General features: G+C 38.9%; 1 protein-coding gene across 2 annotated transcripts; it reads right to left on the minus strand.

Annotated features, from left to right (window-relative positions):
- Positions 1–370: 370 nt before the first annotated feature.
- On the minus strand, positions 371–17,674 carry PLAA (phospholipase A2 activating protein). 2 transcript variants are annotated; one of them, XM_424941.8, is made up of 14 exons: positions 17,441–17,674; positions 15,519–15,712; positions 13,657–13,757; positions 13,429–13,549; positions 12,965–13,132; positions 10,898–11,033; positions 10,242–10,411; positions 9,530–9,687; positions 8,433–8,652; positions 6,434–6,502; positions 4,901–4,972; positions 3,557–3,652; positions 2,400–2,564; positions 371–1,087 (listed from the first exon to the last, which is right to left on the minus strand). In XM_424941.8, exons 1-14 carry the CDS (start codon positions 17,587–17,589, stop codon positions 522–524), a joined length of 2,385 nt encoding a protein of 794 aa, XP_424941.2. In that variant the 5' UTR covers positions 17,590–17,674; the 3' UTR covers positions 371–521. The 2 variants fall into 2 exon arrangements, with proteins under 2 accessions (XP_424941.2, XP_004949633.1); XM_004949576.5 differs by lacking the exon at positions 4,901–4,972.
- Between the last annotated feature and the right edge of the window lie 168 nt (positions 17,675–17,842).

A 17,842-nucleotide genomic window follows, 5' to 3' on the forward strand; every position in this document is an offset into this window, starting at 1 on the left:
TTAAAAGAAGTGGAAAAAAGATGCTGGAAATTTTGTGAATGTCACTTCCTTACTATCATATTTGAACAGTTAATACAGCCAACGTTAATTAACAAGTTGGTGAAAAGCACTATTCAACAGACCCCGTATCAGGACCCTTTCTCTGCTGGCAAACAACATGGTCAAGAAAGAGTCATTGCACTGAAATGTGGAAACATGGTTGGGAGGGCAAGGGAGCTGGCATCACTGGATCACAGCCATTTCCTACATTTCTGTCTAGATGATGTTTAGGGAACGAGACTTTCTGACTTGGTGGTCTACTTCGATCTGAGCTACAGCAGAAGGGCCTTCTGCAACAACTCTGCAGACTTCAGAAAAGCAGTCAAGTGAATAGAGTGAAAAGTTTTATTTGCTCTGTAATTCACAACAAATCAAGTTTAAGTCATCCACAGTATTTTCTTCATTATATTCTGTCACAAAATATGAACAAAAGCATATGTTCTTCTGTATATGGTGTGTTGCTCCAGTGCTTAGTAAAACAATTACAGCAGATTAAGAACAAACCTACAGCATTCCTTTACTTTAGCTGGTTCTGACACAGAGACATACTTCTTTATTTGAGAGTCAACTCCAAGAGACTTAGCTAATTGCACAGCATTTTTATCGTCACTGATTAGTGTTCCCAGAGCCACAAGGAGTCTAAAAACAGCTTCAAGATCTTTAACAACTTCCATAACAGTGCTGATAACTGATAAACATTGAGCTTTGCCCTCAATGTTGTTCACTTTATGTAAACATACTGCATAGTTCAGTGTCAGTGTTGCAAGTGCAATGTGGACATTCTTATTATTGCCCGATTTCACTTCTATTGCTTGCGTCATTATTTCATCCCTCTGTTCCATCAGGAGCTTCTGGCCTGCTTGGCTGACAAAGCAATTGCAAAGAGCTCTAAGTGCCAACAGCTGGTTTGCTGGCTTTCCTTGAGGGTTCAGAAATTTGAGGAGGAGATGGATAAATTGCACATGAGCCTTTTCACCACAGAAGTTCTCATTCACAATGGGATGCCTGACAGACAACCTAAGAATGTCAAGGGCTGGGAAGACAATATCTAAGAAACAAGAAAAATATATTTTAGTATTAAATTTGCATTAGATGTGAACATGCTGGTGAGTTTGCTTCAGTAGCAGATGCTTTTAAATCCCTAACTTTGGGAACACATTAAGCATTTAATATAGAAACAAAGCCATTAATGACAAATAAATAAATAAATATACTGCTTAATTTTGGATAGACAAAGTTTCTCAAAGCTTCCCAGTGACTGAATACACAGGTACCATCACCATTTGTCTTCATGCTGTTATCTTAAAGTTTAGTATAGATGTAGTACAGTATAGATTAGTACAGAACTAACTGCAGGAAAAGCAAGGTTGTTTTTAGGCTAACTTCAACTCTCAGACAGAGTTTAGAATAAAAATAAAATACATTCAACTGATTAGCTGGGTATCACTATAAGGAACCCATGTGTACAGTTTGTTCAGTACTTCCCTCTCAACTTCCCCATATTTCAAATATGTTTGGCTCCTAAGGTTTACTACCTAAGGTTTACTAAGTATCCTAAGCTTACATCCATATCAAGGAAACTGAACCTACTTAGCAACTCACTAGCATTTTTTCCCCACAGATATGCAGTATCTGTAAAATTAACACTTGATATCAGAATTCTTGTATTGTACAAAGACATTAGCCACTACCAGCTCCCAGTTCTGTAATTTTCAATTAAATTTTCAATTAAAAAAAAAAGTATTTTTCCTGTTAATAAGCTTTGAAGATTAATTTTAAAAAGCAGTTCATCTTAAACACTGCATATTTAGGTATTCATATATGCAATGTATCCGATTCTTCCAGGATGTATGTTCATAAACAAGATAGTCTTTCCAGCCAGTCCATCAGTACTGACAATATTATCTAATGACAGACTATTACTCCACTTGCATCATTCATTCAGAACGTCATTTAACTAAACCAGACTGCATAACCTAACTTCAGTAACTCCCACCATATTAAATAAGAGACATTCTGTGATATATATTCATGTATATTTAAATAACTAATTTCCATAATCTTACCTCTCATTTGATGAACTCTAACTTTCCTAACAAGCCTCAGAGCTTCTTGAAGAAGCTCCTGCTAATGAAATAACTGTGACTGATGTTTGTATCAAGTTTCTCTTTTACCTTTGTTGTTGTGCCAACAACCACCTGACAACCAATTAACAATTCTGCAGTTCATGCTGCTGTCCGCGTTATGTTCTCCACTGGGTTCTGTCTGGGTTATAAACTCTTTGGGACAGACTTTGTAACTGCCAGCATTAACAAGAGTTCTGGACAACCACATAAAAAAAAATAATTGCAAATGTCTACCTTCTGGCCAGTTAATTGCTTTCCATAAAGTTTGGATTTGTTGTGCAGTAGGCATTTCTGCAGAGGTATTGCATGTTGCAGACAGTAACTTTTCTAGGATTATCAAGTCATCTTCTGTAAGTTTTTGTTCTTCAGCAGCATTGCCGTTAAGTTCCTTTAGTTTACCTGTAAGACCAATTGAAGAGGTACAGTTTTCAGCTTAACAAAACACTTTACAAAAAACTGAATTTCTAGTATTTTACTGAAGAAGTTACAACTGTTGTGACCATTTAAAAACATTACTTCACCATTTCAGGTTTCTAATTTCGATCGTCACAACAAATATTACTATCAAGCCTCCTTAATACTACAGTGCTGATTCAGAATTCACATTTTAGCCTATATGCAAGCAAAGATGCAGAAGAAATGAAAAATATTTGAATAAAATTTTAATCTGGACATATATGAACCAGGTATTGTATTTTCCTACGGTGTCAATACAAACTGGTTTTACAAAACTCCTAACAGCATTAAGGCACTCCACAAGAACATACTGTAAAAAAAAAAAAACAACAAAACAAAACTGGAGACAAGGTAGAGATTCTGTGAAACAGTTACATCGCAGAGCAAGAATATGGATGGGTAAACAGGAAGAAATAAGACAACAGCAACATTCAAAGGTGTGTATTGCTACTAAATACTGTGTATCATTTTTTGTAATGCAAAATGTTATGATTAAACACAGACAAGACCACTTGGCTCTATGAAACAATAGAATGCCTTCAACATAGTGCAGATTACACTGCATGAATGTCTAGTGCATTGAAACTTTCATAAGCAAAACTGGAAAGGGATTGCCTATGACCCACATATTCAGCAGCTATGAGAAAAAAAATCTCAGTGCTCAGGTGTACCAGCATTGTAAACAAAACACTGAACAAAGCAGACAGCAGGAGAAAAAAAAACTAGATAATTGCATTAGATAGGAGGAGGAGTAAGCTTCAGAAGAATTCCTAAGCCTCCAAATGCATTCACCATCAAAGCAATTACTATAATTTTAAAAGGTCAAAACCGAGAAAGAGCAGGAAAACTATTGAAAATACTTAGATTTTTGAAGGAAAAAAAGTTATTTATTTTAAACATAAAAAAAACAACCATCTTGAAATTAAAATACTGACCCAAAATCTGTGTAGGATTGGCCTGGTCAAAGGTGACAGCATCCTTCTTAGGAAAATAAATGTTTTCAGCTTTGGCTGATTGGTAGGCACCCATTCCTACATAAACAAAATACAAGAAGTTTAACAGCATACCAAAGCATCTGGTACAGAATATTACCCTACCAGTAAGACTTTCTCACTGTTCATCACTCAGATGGATTTTTTCTTTTAATAAATGCCTTAATGCTTAAGCAATAGCTGTCTTTCCCTACATTGTTTTTATGTACATTTTATGTGCAAGGGTTAAAACCTGAAGCAATCCTTCACAAGCTGTTCTTGCCCCTATGACAAATTTGCTAAGTATTAATTCTTATGTGATATCTGAATTACAGTGAAACAAAAATACAGTCGTAGGAATTGATACTGCAATTAAGGCATGAAAACTCTCTGGCTTTAGAATAAAAACTTCTGCTCCTCATTATTTTCATAATAAATAGGCAGAGATCTAGATCTGCAGATATGACAAAGTTACATCACATGCAAGAGTAAACCAACATCACGATATTAATAAAAAGCTCTAATTTATGATTTTCTAGAATCACAGATGAATTGGTAGATTGTATTGTATAATTTCCACTAAAACTGCATATATTTATTTCTTTATGCAACAGCTACTAGCATACTGAAAACCTTCTCAATAAGCAGATTCCTAATGTATATTATAAAGCTTCTGTGCATGTGACACTACAGCATGGAAGTCACTCCAAAAGGAATGGTTTATATTTATTTCCATGGAACCTACAACAGATGCAAAGAGCACAAGAACACTGTTTGACAGAGCAAATTCTCAGCAACAAAACACTCTTTTTCAACATAGCCACCACCATTAGCTATGCAATTTCAACACTGATTAACAAAGAGTCTGCAGACTGCACTCAAATGTCTGCATGGAGCTGTATCAGAGGAGAGTCAGGCTGGGTGTTACAAAAATGTTCTTCACCAGAGCATGGTCAGGCTTCCGAGTGCAGTGCTCAAGGCCCTAAGCTGTCAGAGTTCATGGAGTGTTTGGACAATACTCCCAGACAGAGGGTTTGAATTTTGGGTGGTCCTGTACAAAACCAGGATTTGATGATCCCCATGGGTCCCTTCTGACTCAAGGTATTCTACAGTTCCTACACGTAAAAGAAGGCTTTGCTCCCCTTGTTTTTTTTTTTTTTTTTTTTTTAATGATTTCTAAAATATAAGCAGTTGCAATCTGCTTATAGTGCTTAAGTATAAAATTTATAACAGCATGGAATCCACATCAAACCAACAGCCAAAGAAAAAGATCAGCAATGCTCTTTACATGGCAGGCCTCATTCTTACCTGTGTATGGATCATGCCCACCCACTGGAGCTACTACATTTGATGCTGAACCAGGAACATAGCGACCAGCACCTGAATGGAGAGGTTAGACTTTTTGATCACCACCACTGGCAAAGAGGCAGTGTATATAGTGCTTTTAATTATAGTTTTGAAATATCACTACTAAGGGTGTTATTTTGCACTGACAGAATTAGGAAGTAGTCCTCTAACTCTTCTTGAAACTTACAGATTTTTTTGTATGTGTATGCGTGAGGGTAGTGCTGGTGGCATTGATGGCACTCACAAGCTAAGTGACTGTTTGATGACATTCAGGCAGTTTCTCTGGCACCACTGATGCCAGCAGCCTTGGTACAAATTGCTGTGACCATTAAGAGCTCCAGGATGTTACCCAGGCCTGCATTCTCCATCTGCCTGGGGCAGCGATGGCCTCTCTTGAAGGAAGGTGGGTTTTGGATGTGGTACTGAGTACTCGGGTCCCAAAGCTATGAGCCACCAGCACAGTTCAGAGGAGACTGTCAAGGTTTTTAAGAGATGAGAAACTGAACCACAAAAAACATGGGAGGAGGGACAGCTGGAGATCATAGTACAGAGGGTTTGGAGGAGGACTGTTAAGATGGGGAACGCTTTAACTTCAAGCAACAGCAGGAAGGCTTCTGCTCCACATATACATGTGCAACTGCAGAACAAATATTATACCTGGCAGTGGTGAGGATAAACACAGAAAAGAGGATGCATAAGAGCCAGGTGAGACTGTAGCTAGTACATGCAAAAAAGAGGAAAGGAAAGCAGCAGTGATGAGAGGTTTCTTCCTGCAGGGCACAAAGACACCTATCTACTGATGTGATCTGTTATCTTGGGAGGTTTGTTGTTTGCTGGGAGCCAGGATACGGGATGTCAGAGGGACTGCCACAGCTTGCCTGGCCCTCATACTTTAACCCCTGCTACTCTTCCACCTACACATCAATGATACTGCCAAGAAAGACCTGCAGAGCATTATGAGTGGTTAGAGAGCTCTGAGGGTAGGCCCATGACTGCATAATCCTTCTCTGAGGATCAGAAGCTACTAGGCAGGATGAAATGCCTTTACAAACAGGCTTATTACAGATGAGGAGGATTTTAAACTAGCTACAAGAGAAAGGATTAGAATCTAAAATTTGGCATATATAGGTACCAATAATAGCCACATAAGATAAAGAGAATAATGAGAAAAAAAGAAAAGTCATTCTATGAAAATGCCCGATCTTGAGCAGACCATGCCTATAAGATTGGCAAAACATAACATTTAATATCTTACTGCTGTGCTGTAGAGGACAGAGTGACATGAGGCAGATTAGACAAGCAGAGGGCTTTCTCTTCTGCTAAACAGATCTGGACAGGTTTCACCCAGTCAGTGTGTCCCACAGTGCTACCCCAAGTGGAGGACAGGAAGAAACAGGGCTCTGGAGCCAAACAAACTCTAAATGAACTCTGTAAAATACACACCTTAAATACTGGCACAACAAATTACAGTAAAGATTATTAATACTATATTACCTGTAAATGGATCTGCTGCAGGGGCTGTATTTGACAGAGAAGAAGAGCCTGGAACATAACGCCCAGCACCTAGTGAAACATATATACCTTGGTGTTAGTATATATCAGCATTTTCAGACAGATGCAACTGAAAAATGAAAGCAAACATCAAATATGTCTTATGGCTTATTGTGGCATTATGACAAATTAGATCTCTTTACATAGTTCCCCCAGAAAATTCTAATTATTTCGGAGTCAGAACTTTTTTTCTGGAACATAAGCATTGTACACTTAGACAGAGTCAAGTTAAAAGGTATGAGCACAGTTTTATACAACTGCAGCTCCATGAACCTGATTGATGGCCTCTAAACTCATTTCTAGTTCACTGCAAGAAAAAAAAAAAAAAGATTTAGCTTAATCATTTTCACGTCATTTTGTTCCTACCTACAACTCTGTGGAACTATTTGAATAGTGGATTAGTTTGTAATGCAACAGAGAGGATGTAATCAATTAACACAGTTCAGCTGTTGAGTAATTAACTTTTAGATATGCTTTTTAATAAATTAAAAATAATATACTTTTCATTTTCTGCCTGAAAAGGAGTTACTTACGTATCTTACTCAGTTTCATTTCTTTCTCTAGTTAAATTCTTGCATTTTATCCATTGCTTTAACAGCATCTGGCCACTGTTAGCCTAGTATAAAAGGTTGGATTTTCTTACATTAGAAAAGAAAGATTAGACTGAGAAAAGATACAACTGGCTTTGTTAACATTTTGTTCAAAGATTTGCTCTGACAAAAGCATCACAGATTTGACAAGCTTTTCAGTTTTTCTTGTCAGATCTGTGTCATGCCCTCCATCATTTGAGGACACAAAACAAGTGCAAGACATTGAAGTCTTGATGATCAGCGAGATAGATTGAAAACTGACTGAAGACATGGGCCCAGAGGGTGACATGAGTGGCACAACACAACATCTAGTTAGAAGCTACTAAGTGGCAAAAGACCCTACATGTCAGTTATTGGAACCGATCTTGCTTCACACCTTCATTAATGATCTGGATGATGTAGTACAGTGTACCCTCAGCAAATCTGCATGAGCAACAAAATGGGAAGAGTGACTGATACTCCAGAGGGCTAGATGTCTTACCACCTAAGAGGACTTGGCTAGGCAGGAACCTCTCGAAATTCAAGAAGGACAAGTTCAAAGCACTGCACCTGGAGAGAAACAACTCCAGGCACCAGAATGTGCTAGGGACTACTAAAAAACAGCTTGGCAGAAAAGGACTTCACAGTCCTAATGGACACCAAGCTTATCATGAGTCAGCAATATGACTGTACTGCAAAGATGACTAACGGCATCCCGGGCTAACTTGGCAAAATTCTGACAGTAGGTGGAGAGGTGAGCCCTCCTCTCTACTTAGCACTGAGGAGGCTGCCCCTGGAGTACTGTGGCCAGTTCTGAGATCCCCAGTACAAGAGAGATGGACCTATCAGAGAATACAGTGAAGGGCCACAGGATGCAAAGAAGACCGAGACAGTATCTTCCAAGGGATGCCAGTGACAAAACAAATGGAAACACAGGAATTTCTATCTGAACACCAGGAAACACTTTCTAATTGTGCACATGGCTGAGCAGTTGCCCCAAGAAGCTGCAGAGTCTTCCATGCTGGAAGTATTCAGGAACCATCTGGATGTGGTCTTGGGCAAATTGGCTCCCCCTGTCTGAGGTCAGAGGTCAGACCTGGTGATCTCTAGAGATCCCTTCCAGCTTTGACCATTCTGCAGCTCTCAAGTCTGCATGTAAAGTGACCTACACTGCCAGATAAGCATAGCAGGCTTACAACAGCATTATAGGACACAAAATGCTCTAAACCATTCTACTAAGTTCACGCTCTAGCCATGTGATGGAAAATACTCAGAGAAAACATCAGAGCATAGTAAGAATATTGAAAAGTACACATCTTTATCTCAGATACCTAACTTCTTGGTTGTGCACAAGTCTTGTTTGTTTTTTTTACCTGTAAATGGGTCTGAAAATTCAGTATTTGTATTCAACGGTGCTTGTCCCTTAGTGTTGTCTATAATAAATTTGGCCACTTGATCGAGAAACATTGGATTTAGATCATTCTTTTGCAGGAAGTTATAGGCAGTCAGCCAAGGATCATCAGAAATGTTGTATGGCAGTTTGTAGGAAGGTCCACTTTCGTTTACGTCAATAGTGAAAACATAGTCATACTCCTGTAAGCAGAATAAAAACAGAAAAAAAAAGTGAGGCACTTGTCAGCACATTTTTGCATAAAGACATATCAAATGTAGACTGATAATGGTCCAGGCCTAAGCCTAAAAACTTTAATACTACAACTTGCAGGTTGTATTAACAGTAGTCTCATAGTCTTTTGTTTGTTGGAGCTTACACATAACTATAGTCTACATTTTCCATAATTCTGTATTTTGAGAAAAAAAAGGCTAGAACAATGTATCTGTACATATGTTGTCATTATATATTACAAAATAACTCATGGACAGCTCTGACTGACTGTAAAGGTAAAGGGCAGTCAGGCATCTGAAAAAACTATTAGGATGAAAAACACACTATTACTGCACAAGAATAAAGCCCTATGGATTTTTAAAGCATACAAGAGAAAGTTTTTTACTATGCAGAGATTTTTCTGTGTATGCTTCAGTAAATTAAATGATTACTTTTCAGATTATCCATCTTAACATTCTGCAAAAACCTGGTACCTAGAATTTCAGATGGACCTGATATTACACACTGCAGTCTTCTCTCTCTTTGCAAGGGCAATTATACCTAACTTTTCAGTGTAGTAGTAATAAATATTAGAGATTCTGATTCTTTCTTCAGAAGCTGGCAGGTAGCCTTTCTACACAGTAACTTCTATTTGTTTTCTGATTTTACAAAATGCATTGCAGAAGTAAAACAGTAACTAACACCCCTACCTCTAAGTTTTATTAAATCAAAAATGCACAAAATCAATCAATCAATCCCTATTTTAAAATCCATATTATAGCTAAGTCACAATCAGAATCTTTTTTTCTCTAATGTGAAATCAAGTATTTAACTTAAAAAGGAATAAAAGTTAAATGTTGTACATACCTTTCCTTCAAACAAAACCTTTCCAGATGTTTGTTGCGTGCCTCCTGAAGAACCAACAACATCACCAATCTTTATCCATCTTCCTTCACTAACACTCCACTGATATGCTTCAACTTTCCCATTATCTTTAATCAGCCGTGTCTGTCCATCTCTCATCCCTGCAGACATGAATATTTAACAGATTAAAGAAATTTAAAAATAAAATTTATTTTAAGAAAGAGAAAGCAGTAACCTCATTAGCACTTGGAAAGTGTAAACTCTAGTTGACTGAGGAAAAACTGTTTTTCAAGCTGAAACTAGAACATAAGTAATTTTTATTTTTAAATTTTGCTTGGGAAGGGGGGCGGGGAGGGGGAACTTAGTCATCCTTTTGAAAGTTATATGGCTCTTTTACTATTGGCATAGCAGCATAGTAGGTCCAGAACACAATGCAGCATACTGAAAGCCTGCTTTTTCTAAATTATTTTGCAGGATTATTATTTTTTACCTTTTTAGTATACAAAAAATACACACACACACACACACAAGTATTTACAACTTCAGTCTTGCCAACAAAAGAATCAGTGCAAGGAAAGCAGAACAGAAGCTGTTTTCATTAGCAATTCTATTGAAAATGATTCAAGCCTTTATTTTGGAACGTATGGAAAGTTTCATTATGTCAGACCTAAGATCTGAAGGTACCTCTAGCATAACAGAATTGTACATAACTCACCAGGATCCTTAAGGTGTTCTTTTCCAGGAAGATCATCAGCATTAATATCTCCTAAATCACCAGTTTTAGGGTCAATGGATGCTTGGGAAAGCTCATTCTCAAAGGCCTGTATCTCCTCGGCACTTGCTGTTCGTTCCAAAGACTTTGTAAACACCCTTATGATTCCATCACTGAACGGACAGAAAACATTCAAAGAAAAATAGTATGTTAAATGTCAAAACTACATACATTCTAATAGTGACTTCTATGTCATGATAAACCACAATTATTCCCAGCAATTCTCCCCCCTCCTTTTTTTTTTTTTTTCTTTTTAGTTAATTTGCTCTCATGCTAAAAAAGGCCTACAGGACTTACAAAGGTTAACTTGAAACTCCATAATACAAGTCAAGGTCGGATGTGCCTATCAAATGTGTTCTTCACACAGTATAGTCTCACTGTTACCACATTCCCAAATAATTCTTTTTACCTCTGCAATTTGTATATCAAAAGAATGACCTTTTGATTGAAACACAGCACATAAATTTAATTTCCACACACATCTTCACAACTGTATTTTTAAATATAGTGGGAAATGACAATCAAAGAGATGCACACCATTTCACCTGGGGTTTTTCAGATCTAAATCTGAAAATACACTGAGAATAAGACATCGATACCTTGCACCAACTACAATGTCATCATTGTCCAACACACAGCAGCACCATACAGACTGAGCTGGGAGTCTGATTGTTTGAACGCATTCCCCTTGTTTCCAGATTCTAAGAGATCTATCTTCTCCAGTAGTTATAAAATCTGAGAAGAAAAAATATAGAAGCTTTTAAAGCTGATTTTTAGCATACTATGCTAGTAGGGGCTCTCTACAACTTGTTGTCTAAGAATTAAAACAGCAAAAGTCACTGCATAGTTGCCTGGTCAAAAAAAAGTGAGTAAGTTGCAGACTGAGCAGCCAGACTGGGAAAAAATTGTTTACAACTAAAGATTGCCTTCTCCTTCCAAGAGCTTAAACAAAGAACTTGAAATCATCACTGTTTTGTTTTATTGTTTCCAGAGTATTACCACTGTTATAAGTCTCAGATTTTTGCAAGGTCAGATTGCTATTTCAGTAAACATGCATGAAATCTGTTCAAAAACCAAAATCTAACTTCAGGCATGTCCTCTTACGAGGAGTTTCGGTGCAGAAGAGATGTGAGATACACAGCCAGGTTATCTGATGAACAAACGCATAAATATCTCATACACCACACAAAGTCCATTGACTGAATTTATTTTTCAACTGGCTGCAACAGATAGTTCTGAACTTCCAAACCTCTAACTCTCGAAACAAATACATACACCACATGCATAAAATCGTTGATCTAAACTACTTCTAAAGTTCTCTGAAAACACAGAATGGCTTGGGTTAGAAGGGCCATTGAGGATCAAGTTCCGAACCCCTTGCTGCAGACAGGATTGCCACCATGAGATCAGGTACCAGATCAGGTTGCCCAGGGCCCCATCCAGCCTGGCCTTGAACACCTCCACAGATAGGGCATCTACAACCTCTCCAGGCAGCCTGTGCCAGCACCTCACCACCCTCTCAGTGAAAAATCTAAATCTCCCCTCCTTTAATTTAAAACCATTCCCCCTTGTCCTACCACTAACTACCCATGTAAAAAGTTCACCCTCCTCCCGTTTTTAAGCTCTGTTTAAATACTGGCAGGCCTCGGTGAGGCCTCCCCACAGCCTTCTCTTCTCCAGCTTGAACAAGCCCAGCTCTATCAGCCTGTCTTCATAGGAGAGGTGCTCCAGCACTTGGATCATATTCTTGACCCTCCTCTGGACCCTCTCCAAAAGCTCAACATCTTTTCTATGTCGGGGACACCAGACCTGGGTGCAATATTACAGATGGGGCCACACAGGTCAGGCTACAGATGACAATCACCTCCCTGCCCTGCTGGCCACTCCTCTTCTGATGCAGCCTAGGATACTGTTGGTCTGCAAGTGCACACTGCTAGCTCTTGTTAAGTTTTTTGCCTACTAGAACTCTTAAGTCCTTCTCAGCAAGACTACTCTGAAGGAATTCTCCCACCCTGTATACGTAGCTAGGATTACCTAGTGCAAAACTTTGCACTTTGCTTTTTTGAATCTCATTAGTTTCACATGAGTTTAAGGTCCCTCAGAGTGGTATTTGCTCCTTCTGCTATATCAACTGGAACACTCAGCTTAGTATCATCAGTAAACTTGCTGAGGGTGCACTTGATCCCATCATCTACATCACTGATAAAGAAGTTGAAGAGTACTGGTTCCAAGACGGACCCCTTGGGGGACTCCACTCACCACCAGCCGCCTCCTTGACATTCCATGACCCTCTGGCCATGACTTTCAATCAATTCCTTATTCACTGAAATTACATACAATTTCAAACTGCTAAGCCATACACACTATTTAAGTACTCCACAGCTATTTCTACTTCAGTACTGCTATCTGTATGGTAGTTTTGTGTATCAATTTATCAAAACTTCCTGCCTATGAACTTTCATCTTATTTCCTACCACAGCAATTCTGCAAAAGACATGGTTTGGAGTTAATAAAAAAAATATTACTCATGCAAATCAAAAATGCACAAACAAATTCAATACTAACTGAGTTCTTTGGTTATGGCAGTTCCACAAAACTACTGAATGCCTACTTTACCATTTCATTTTAGAACAGTGCTGGCTAATAGTCACAAGAGACAAACTTACCTTTACAGTGAGGGAAGACAGACACACTGTATATGTAGTTTGTATGTCCATAATACACATGCAGACACTCTCCAGAGATATGCCACCTTCGAACACTAGCATCGTTAGAGCACGAAAGGAATTCCATTTCACTGAGAATAGCTAAACCTCTTACACAATCTTCATGTCCTTTGTAGAAGAAAGAAAACTTTTTGATGTAGTTTTTCTTTCAATTACCAGCAGTATATCATTTCTATTTAACTCACATCTATATCCTGGCAACCAGTTTTCATTATGGAAGCAATGAAAGAAATTTAAGTCTTTTAAAAGTAATGGGATTTCCAGGTATACAACTTGAGACACTGTTAAAATCCTTCCTAAAAACTGTTCAATTTACAGAAGTCTTAGTGGTTTCTGATTATATTTTCCCCATTTTTAATAAAGTATATGACCTTGATTAAATTACCACCTGCAGCAATATTTACCAGCATAAGTTCTTTCACATCTGCCCGCCTTCCACAGCTTAATAGTTTTGTCAGCTGAACCCGTCAACATTAATCCCTGTTCAGGCAGTATTTTTACTGCCCATATTGCAGCTGTGTGACCCTGAAAACAAAATAAAACAAACAAACAAAAAAAACAACCCCACATTGTTAAACTTGTTAAAGTAAAATTCAGTACCTATTTTATATTCATGCAGAAGAACTTCATACCTGTAATGTCATCATACATCTGTCATTCAACCAGACTTTGCAAGTTGTATCCCATGATCCACTTAATAGTGTGCCGAATTTCCCAGACGAAAGGCTGCAAACTGGAATGTATTTTCAGATTCAGATATATGTTTCCTGTATTGTCACCAATCTTATGCAAGTAATTTTAAATTATTCAAGAAGACTAATTTGGCATTAGCAGCAAAGCTATCACTGAGGAGTCTAGAGAAAAATTAAGCAGAAATGTAGTTGATAGCCACCTAGAAAGGAACTGCTTATGAATCTCATTTTAGATGACAGATGTTCACTCCTTTTTGTCATTTATATATGTACATTTTTAGTTTAGTATCTGACCTCAAGTCAGAATATGTTGACCAACAGCACAGATAATAAGTCAAGAAACAGAATTAATGCAAAGATTTAGTTTTAAGATTACAGAGGGAAACAAGATTTCATCAACATTATTAGCTTACATCCTCACAAAACAAGTTTTCATACCAAAAATACTTAGCTCATCTTCTTGGAAGACAAAATACTACCACCAGGAAATTATACTGACATTTGATAACATATTTAACAGGGATATAAACTGCAAATGCTCCAGTAATGCACAGCTATAAAACTCAGGAAGCACAGCAGCAATAAGGGTTATTCAAAGTATACAAAAAGAGCTTGTTAGAATATACTGTCTATCTGAGAATTCACTAAAGAAGGTAGGGCCTTATGTTTCACACAGCAGTGAGAACTGGACAGTATTCTGCTGGTGTCTATTGTTAGTCATGTCTCGGTTTTTTCCCACTTCTTTAATAGGTTTTTAATTAATATGACTTTACTTAAAAAAAAAAAAAAAAAACTATGTGTTGCATTACTATAAGAATTGCCACACATACTTTTTTTGTAAGTGAATCCAACTTGCTTGGTATAACAGCATGTCTTTTTACATACCTGAAAAGTAATGTTCTTTTATCTACTTATCTAGCCCAGGTTTCACATTAAGTATGCAAGGCAGGCATTCCACACCTTCCTATACAATGACATTATTTAATTTCTTTATCATAGCAAGCCAAGATGTTCATAATGCAAATATATAAATTTTTGGTGCTGTGCAGCAGTCAAGGTTGTTTTCAAACAAGTCCAGAATCCTTTGACACGTTAAGAGATCCTGAACACCCAAGATTTGCAGTGTTTACTTCTGGAATTCCATAATTAAATACTACATCAGACCATAAAAGCAAACAAACAAACAAACAAAAACCAGCCAAAAACAAACAAACAAACAAACAGAAAACCTTTTGCATTCTAATATAATAATTACTGAATCTTATTTTATGGCTTAAAAAAAAGGTACATTATTTTGTTCTAATGTCACATGTTGCATTGATTCATCTAAAGAGATGAAATTTCTGCAGTGACATTTTAGAATTCAGCACATTTTTAAAGCACCAGTTAATACTGCAGCCCCCTTAGGTAATAAAATGAGCACTGCAAGTTTGTTTATCCCAGGAAGCTCCTCTTTGTACTTCTACGAATGAAGACACCAAAGCTAAGCTTAACACAACATGCAGAGGATTAAGTTAACTGCTTCTTAAAAAAATATAACTTAATAAAAATGATACAATCTGTAAATTGCTCTGTGATCACAAGCTCAAATACTGGTCAGTGTAAAATTGGAAGTCCTTAGTCAAACTGCCTTTGTGTGAACTGAGATTATGGAATGCTACTTGTAGAGGCCATAATTAAACAGTTCCATATAGTAAATATCAAAGAAATCAAAACTGAGTTTTACAACTTCAACTCAATTTCCAAATAAATCACATTAACTTTTATGTAACAAACTAACAGACAAACAAAAGAGAACATACCTGTATTCGTATGACCCTTAAGGACGTAAAGAGGAGCTGTGTTGTCAACTGTGAAAACGCAAATATTATGATCATTGCCACCAGTTGCAATCAGCCCACGAGGATAGAGGTCACTTGGAGGTATGATGCACACACAGGATACAAAATTTGAGTGGCCACGCATACAGTGCATTTCAGTAAATCCCCTGTTAAGACTAAACATACACGATAATCAGCCCAGTGTCAAAATAGAAATAACACTTACCTGAGGTGCTGAGTTACAGCAGGCACTTTATACTTCAGCTCTCGACTTAATAACAATCTTTGCAGTGTGCTTACTATACATGAAAAACTTTGAGAAAAACTATACTCCAGCACTTCAACCCAGAAAGCAACATTTAAAGCCATACACGTGTATTTTTTTCTATTAGTTTAAAGCCATTATTCCCTGTCCTACCAATATATTTCCTGCTAAACAGTCAATCTCCTTTCCCTTTTAGGTACTGGAAGGAATTTAATAAGAATTTAATCAGAATTAGTCGCAGTTTGCCTTTGTGAAACAGTCTCCTGCCTCAAATCTCAATTATATACCCCAGTAAAACCCAAAATAACAGGCAAGATACACAAATAGTTTGCTGACTGAAAAATCTGTTCATTGGAACTTAAAAGCACTGTAGATGCTTAAAAATAAATAGATTACACCCAATTCAAGCAGCAGTCTTATTTTTTCATTATGACACAACCTCAATAGAAAAAGAATGCTACTGAGTAAATCACCCAATACTTCCCTCCAGCAACCCTCCGACATCAGGAGTCAGAATGACTGCAGTAAATTTCTATGCAATTTTGGAAGTTCTTCTTGAAACGATGAGAGACCCAACAAACCACACTTAGAGCAATTAGTTGTCCTTCATCCCAACTGCAGGGCTACAGACACCAACTGAAACACGTGTAAGCACTCACACAAATCAGCCAACTACCTCTGCTTCACAGAAAGCCACTGGAAAATAACTTCAGAGCGTAGAAGCAGTTGAGAGTAGAAGCAGTTGAGCAGGTCCCGTTGCTGCTTCACACTGCTCTGCAGGACCTGTTCCCTGAGGAAAATCCCTTGCAGCAACACAGAATCATAATCATAAGAGCTGGAAAGGGACCTCTGTAGATCGCCCAGTCCAACCCCATTGGTAAAGCAGGCTCCCTACGGTAGGTTGCCCAGGAAAGTATCAGATGGGTCTTGAATATCTCCAGACAAAGTAGACTTCACAGCCTCTCTGGGCAGCCTGTTCCACTGCTCCGTCCTCCTCAAAGTAAAGAGCTTTTTCCTCATGTTTGCACAGAACTTGCTGTGTTCCAGTTTGTGCCTGTTATCCCTTGTCCTGATGCTAGGCCCCACCCATTCAACTCCTGCACTTTAGATATTTACAAACAGGGATGAGATCCATCGTAATCTCCAGGCCACGCAGTCCCAGGTCTCTTAGCCTTTCCCCAGATGGGGAAGAGCTTTCCTCTAGGCCTCAAATCATCCCAGTGGCTCTCCACTGGACTCCCTCCAGAAGATTCCATCTTCCCTGAACTGAGGACAGAACAAGACACAGCATTCAAGACAGCCACACAGTGCTGTCTGCCCGGGGAGGATAAACAAAGATCCTTCAAAAACATTCAGAATATGCTGCTACACTGTTAAAAACACGACATTTCTATGACCACTTTTACGCTGACACAGAGAGGAGAAAGCAGCTTGAACATCACCCGGATAAAGCCCCCCACGTTCACAAAAACCACCACTATAACCCTGAGAATGACAACACCAGCAGCCCTCCAGCCGTGCTGCCCGCAGCAGCCGCCTGGCCCCATAGCGATTCTTCAGCCAGCCCTGCGGACACAAGCGAGCCCGCCGTACTCCCAAGCCAGCCAAGGGCCAGGCCGCGGAGCGCCCCAGGGCTCACCCGTCGGGCGTCCAGAGCCGAGCAGTCCGGTCCCGGGACACGGACACGAAGCCGCCCTCGGGGAAGAGGCCTCGCGTTATGCCCCGCACGTCCTGCTCGTGTCCCAGCAGGGAGCAGCGAAGCCGGTAGACGCCGCCATCACCCGCCATAACGAAAGGTGGGACCGTCCTGACACAGCAACCGTCCCAAACGTCGCCGCCACCACCGCTACTGCCGGAAGCCGCCTCGCACCGCGCCGGAAGAAATGCCGCCGGACACGCCGGCGGGAGAAGCCAAGACTACAAATCCCGGCAAGAGCCGCGCCGCAAGGAGAGAATATAGCGGCCTTGTCGCCGCCGCAATGCACTCTGGGAGATGTAGTCCCTGCTAGCAGCAAAGGGTGGGAACGAGATTTCTGGCTAT

Source organism: Gallus gallus, chromosome Z (genome assembly GCF_016699485.2).
Source record: "Gallus gallus isolate bGalGal1 chromosome Z, bGalGal1.mat.broiler.GRCg7b, whole genome shotgun sequence".
Classification (NCBI taxonomy): Eukaryota; Metazoa; Chordata; class Aves; order Galliformes; family Phasianidae; genus Gallus; species Gallus gallus.

Coding starts and splice junctions, on each gene's coding strand:
- PLAA (XM_424941.8), bottom strand. CDS start 17,589: ATGGCGGGTGATGGCGGCGTCTACCGGCTTCGCTGCTCCCTGCTGGGA. Junction 13,758..15,518: donor TAAGGGTCATACGAATACAG/GTATGTTCTCTT, acceptor AATACATTCCAG/TTTGCAGCCTTTCGTCTGGG. Junction 13,133..13,428: donor ATGTGAAAGAACTTATGCTG/GTAAATATTGCT, acceptor TCTTCTACAAAG/GACATGAAGATTGTGTAAGA.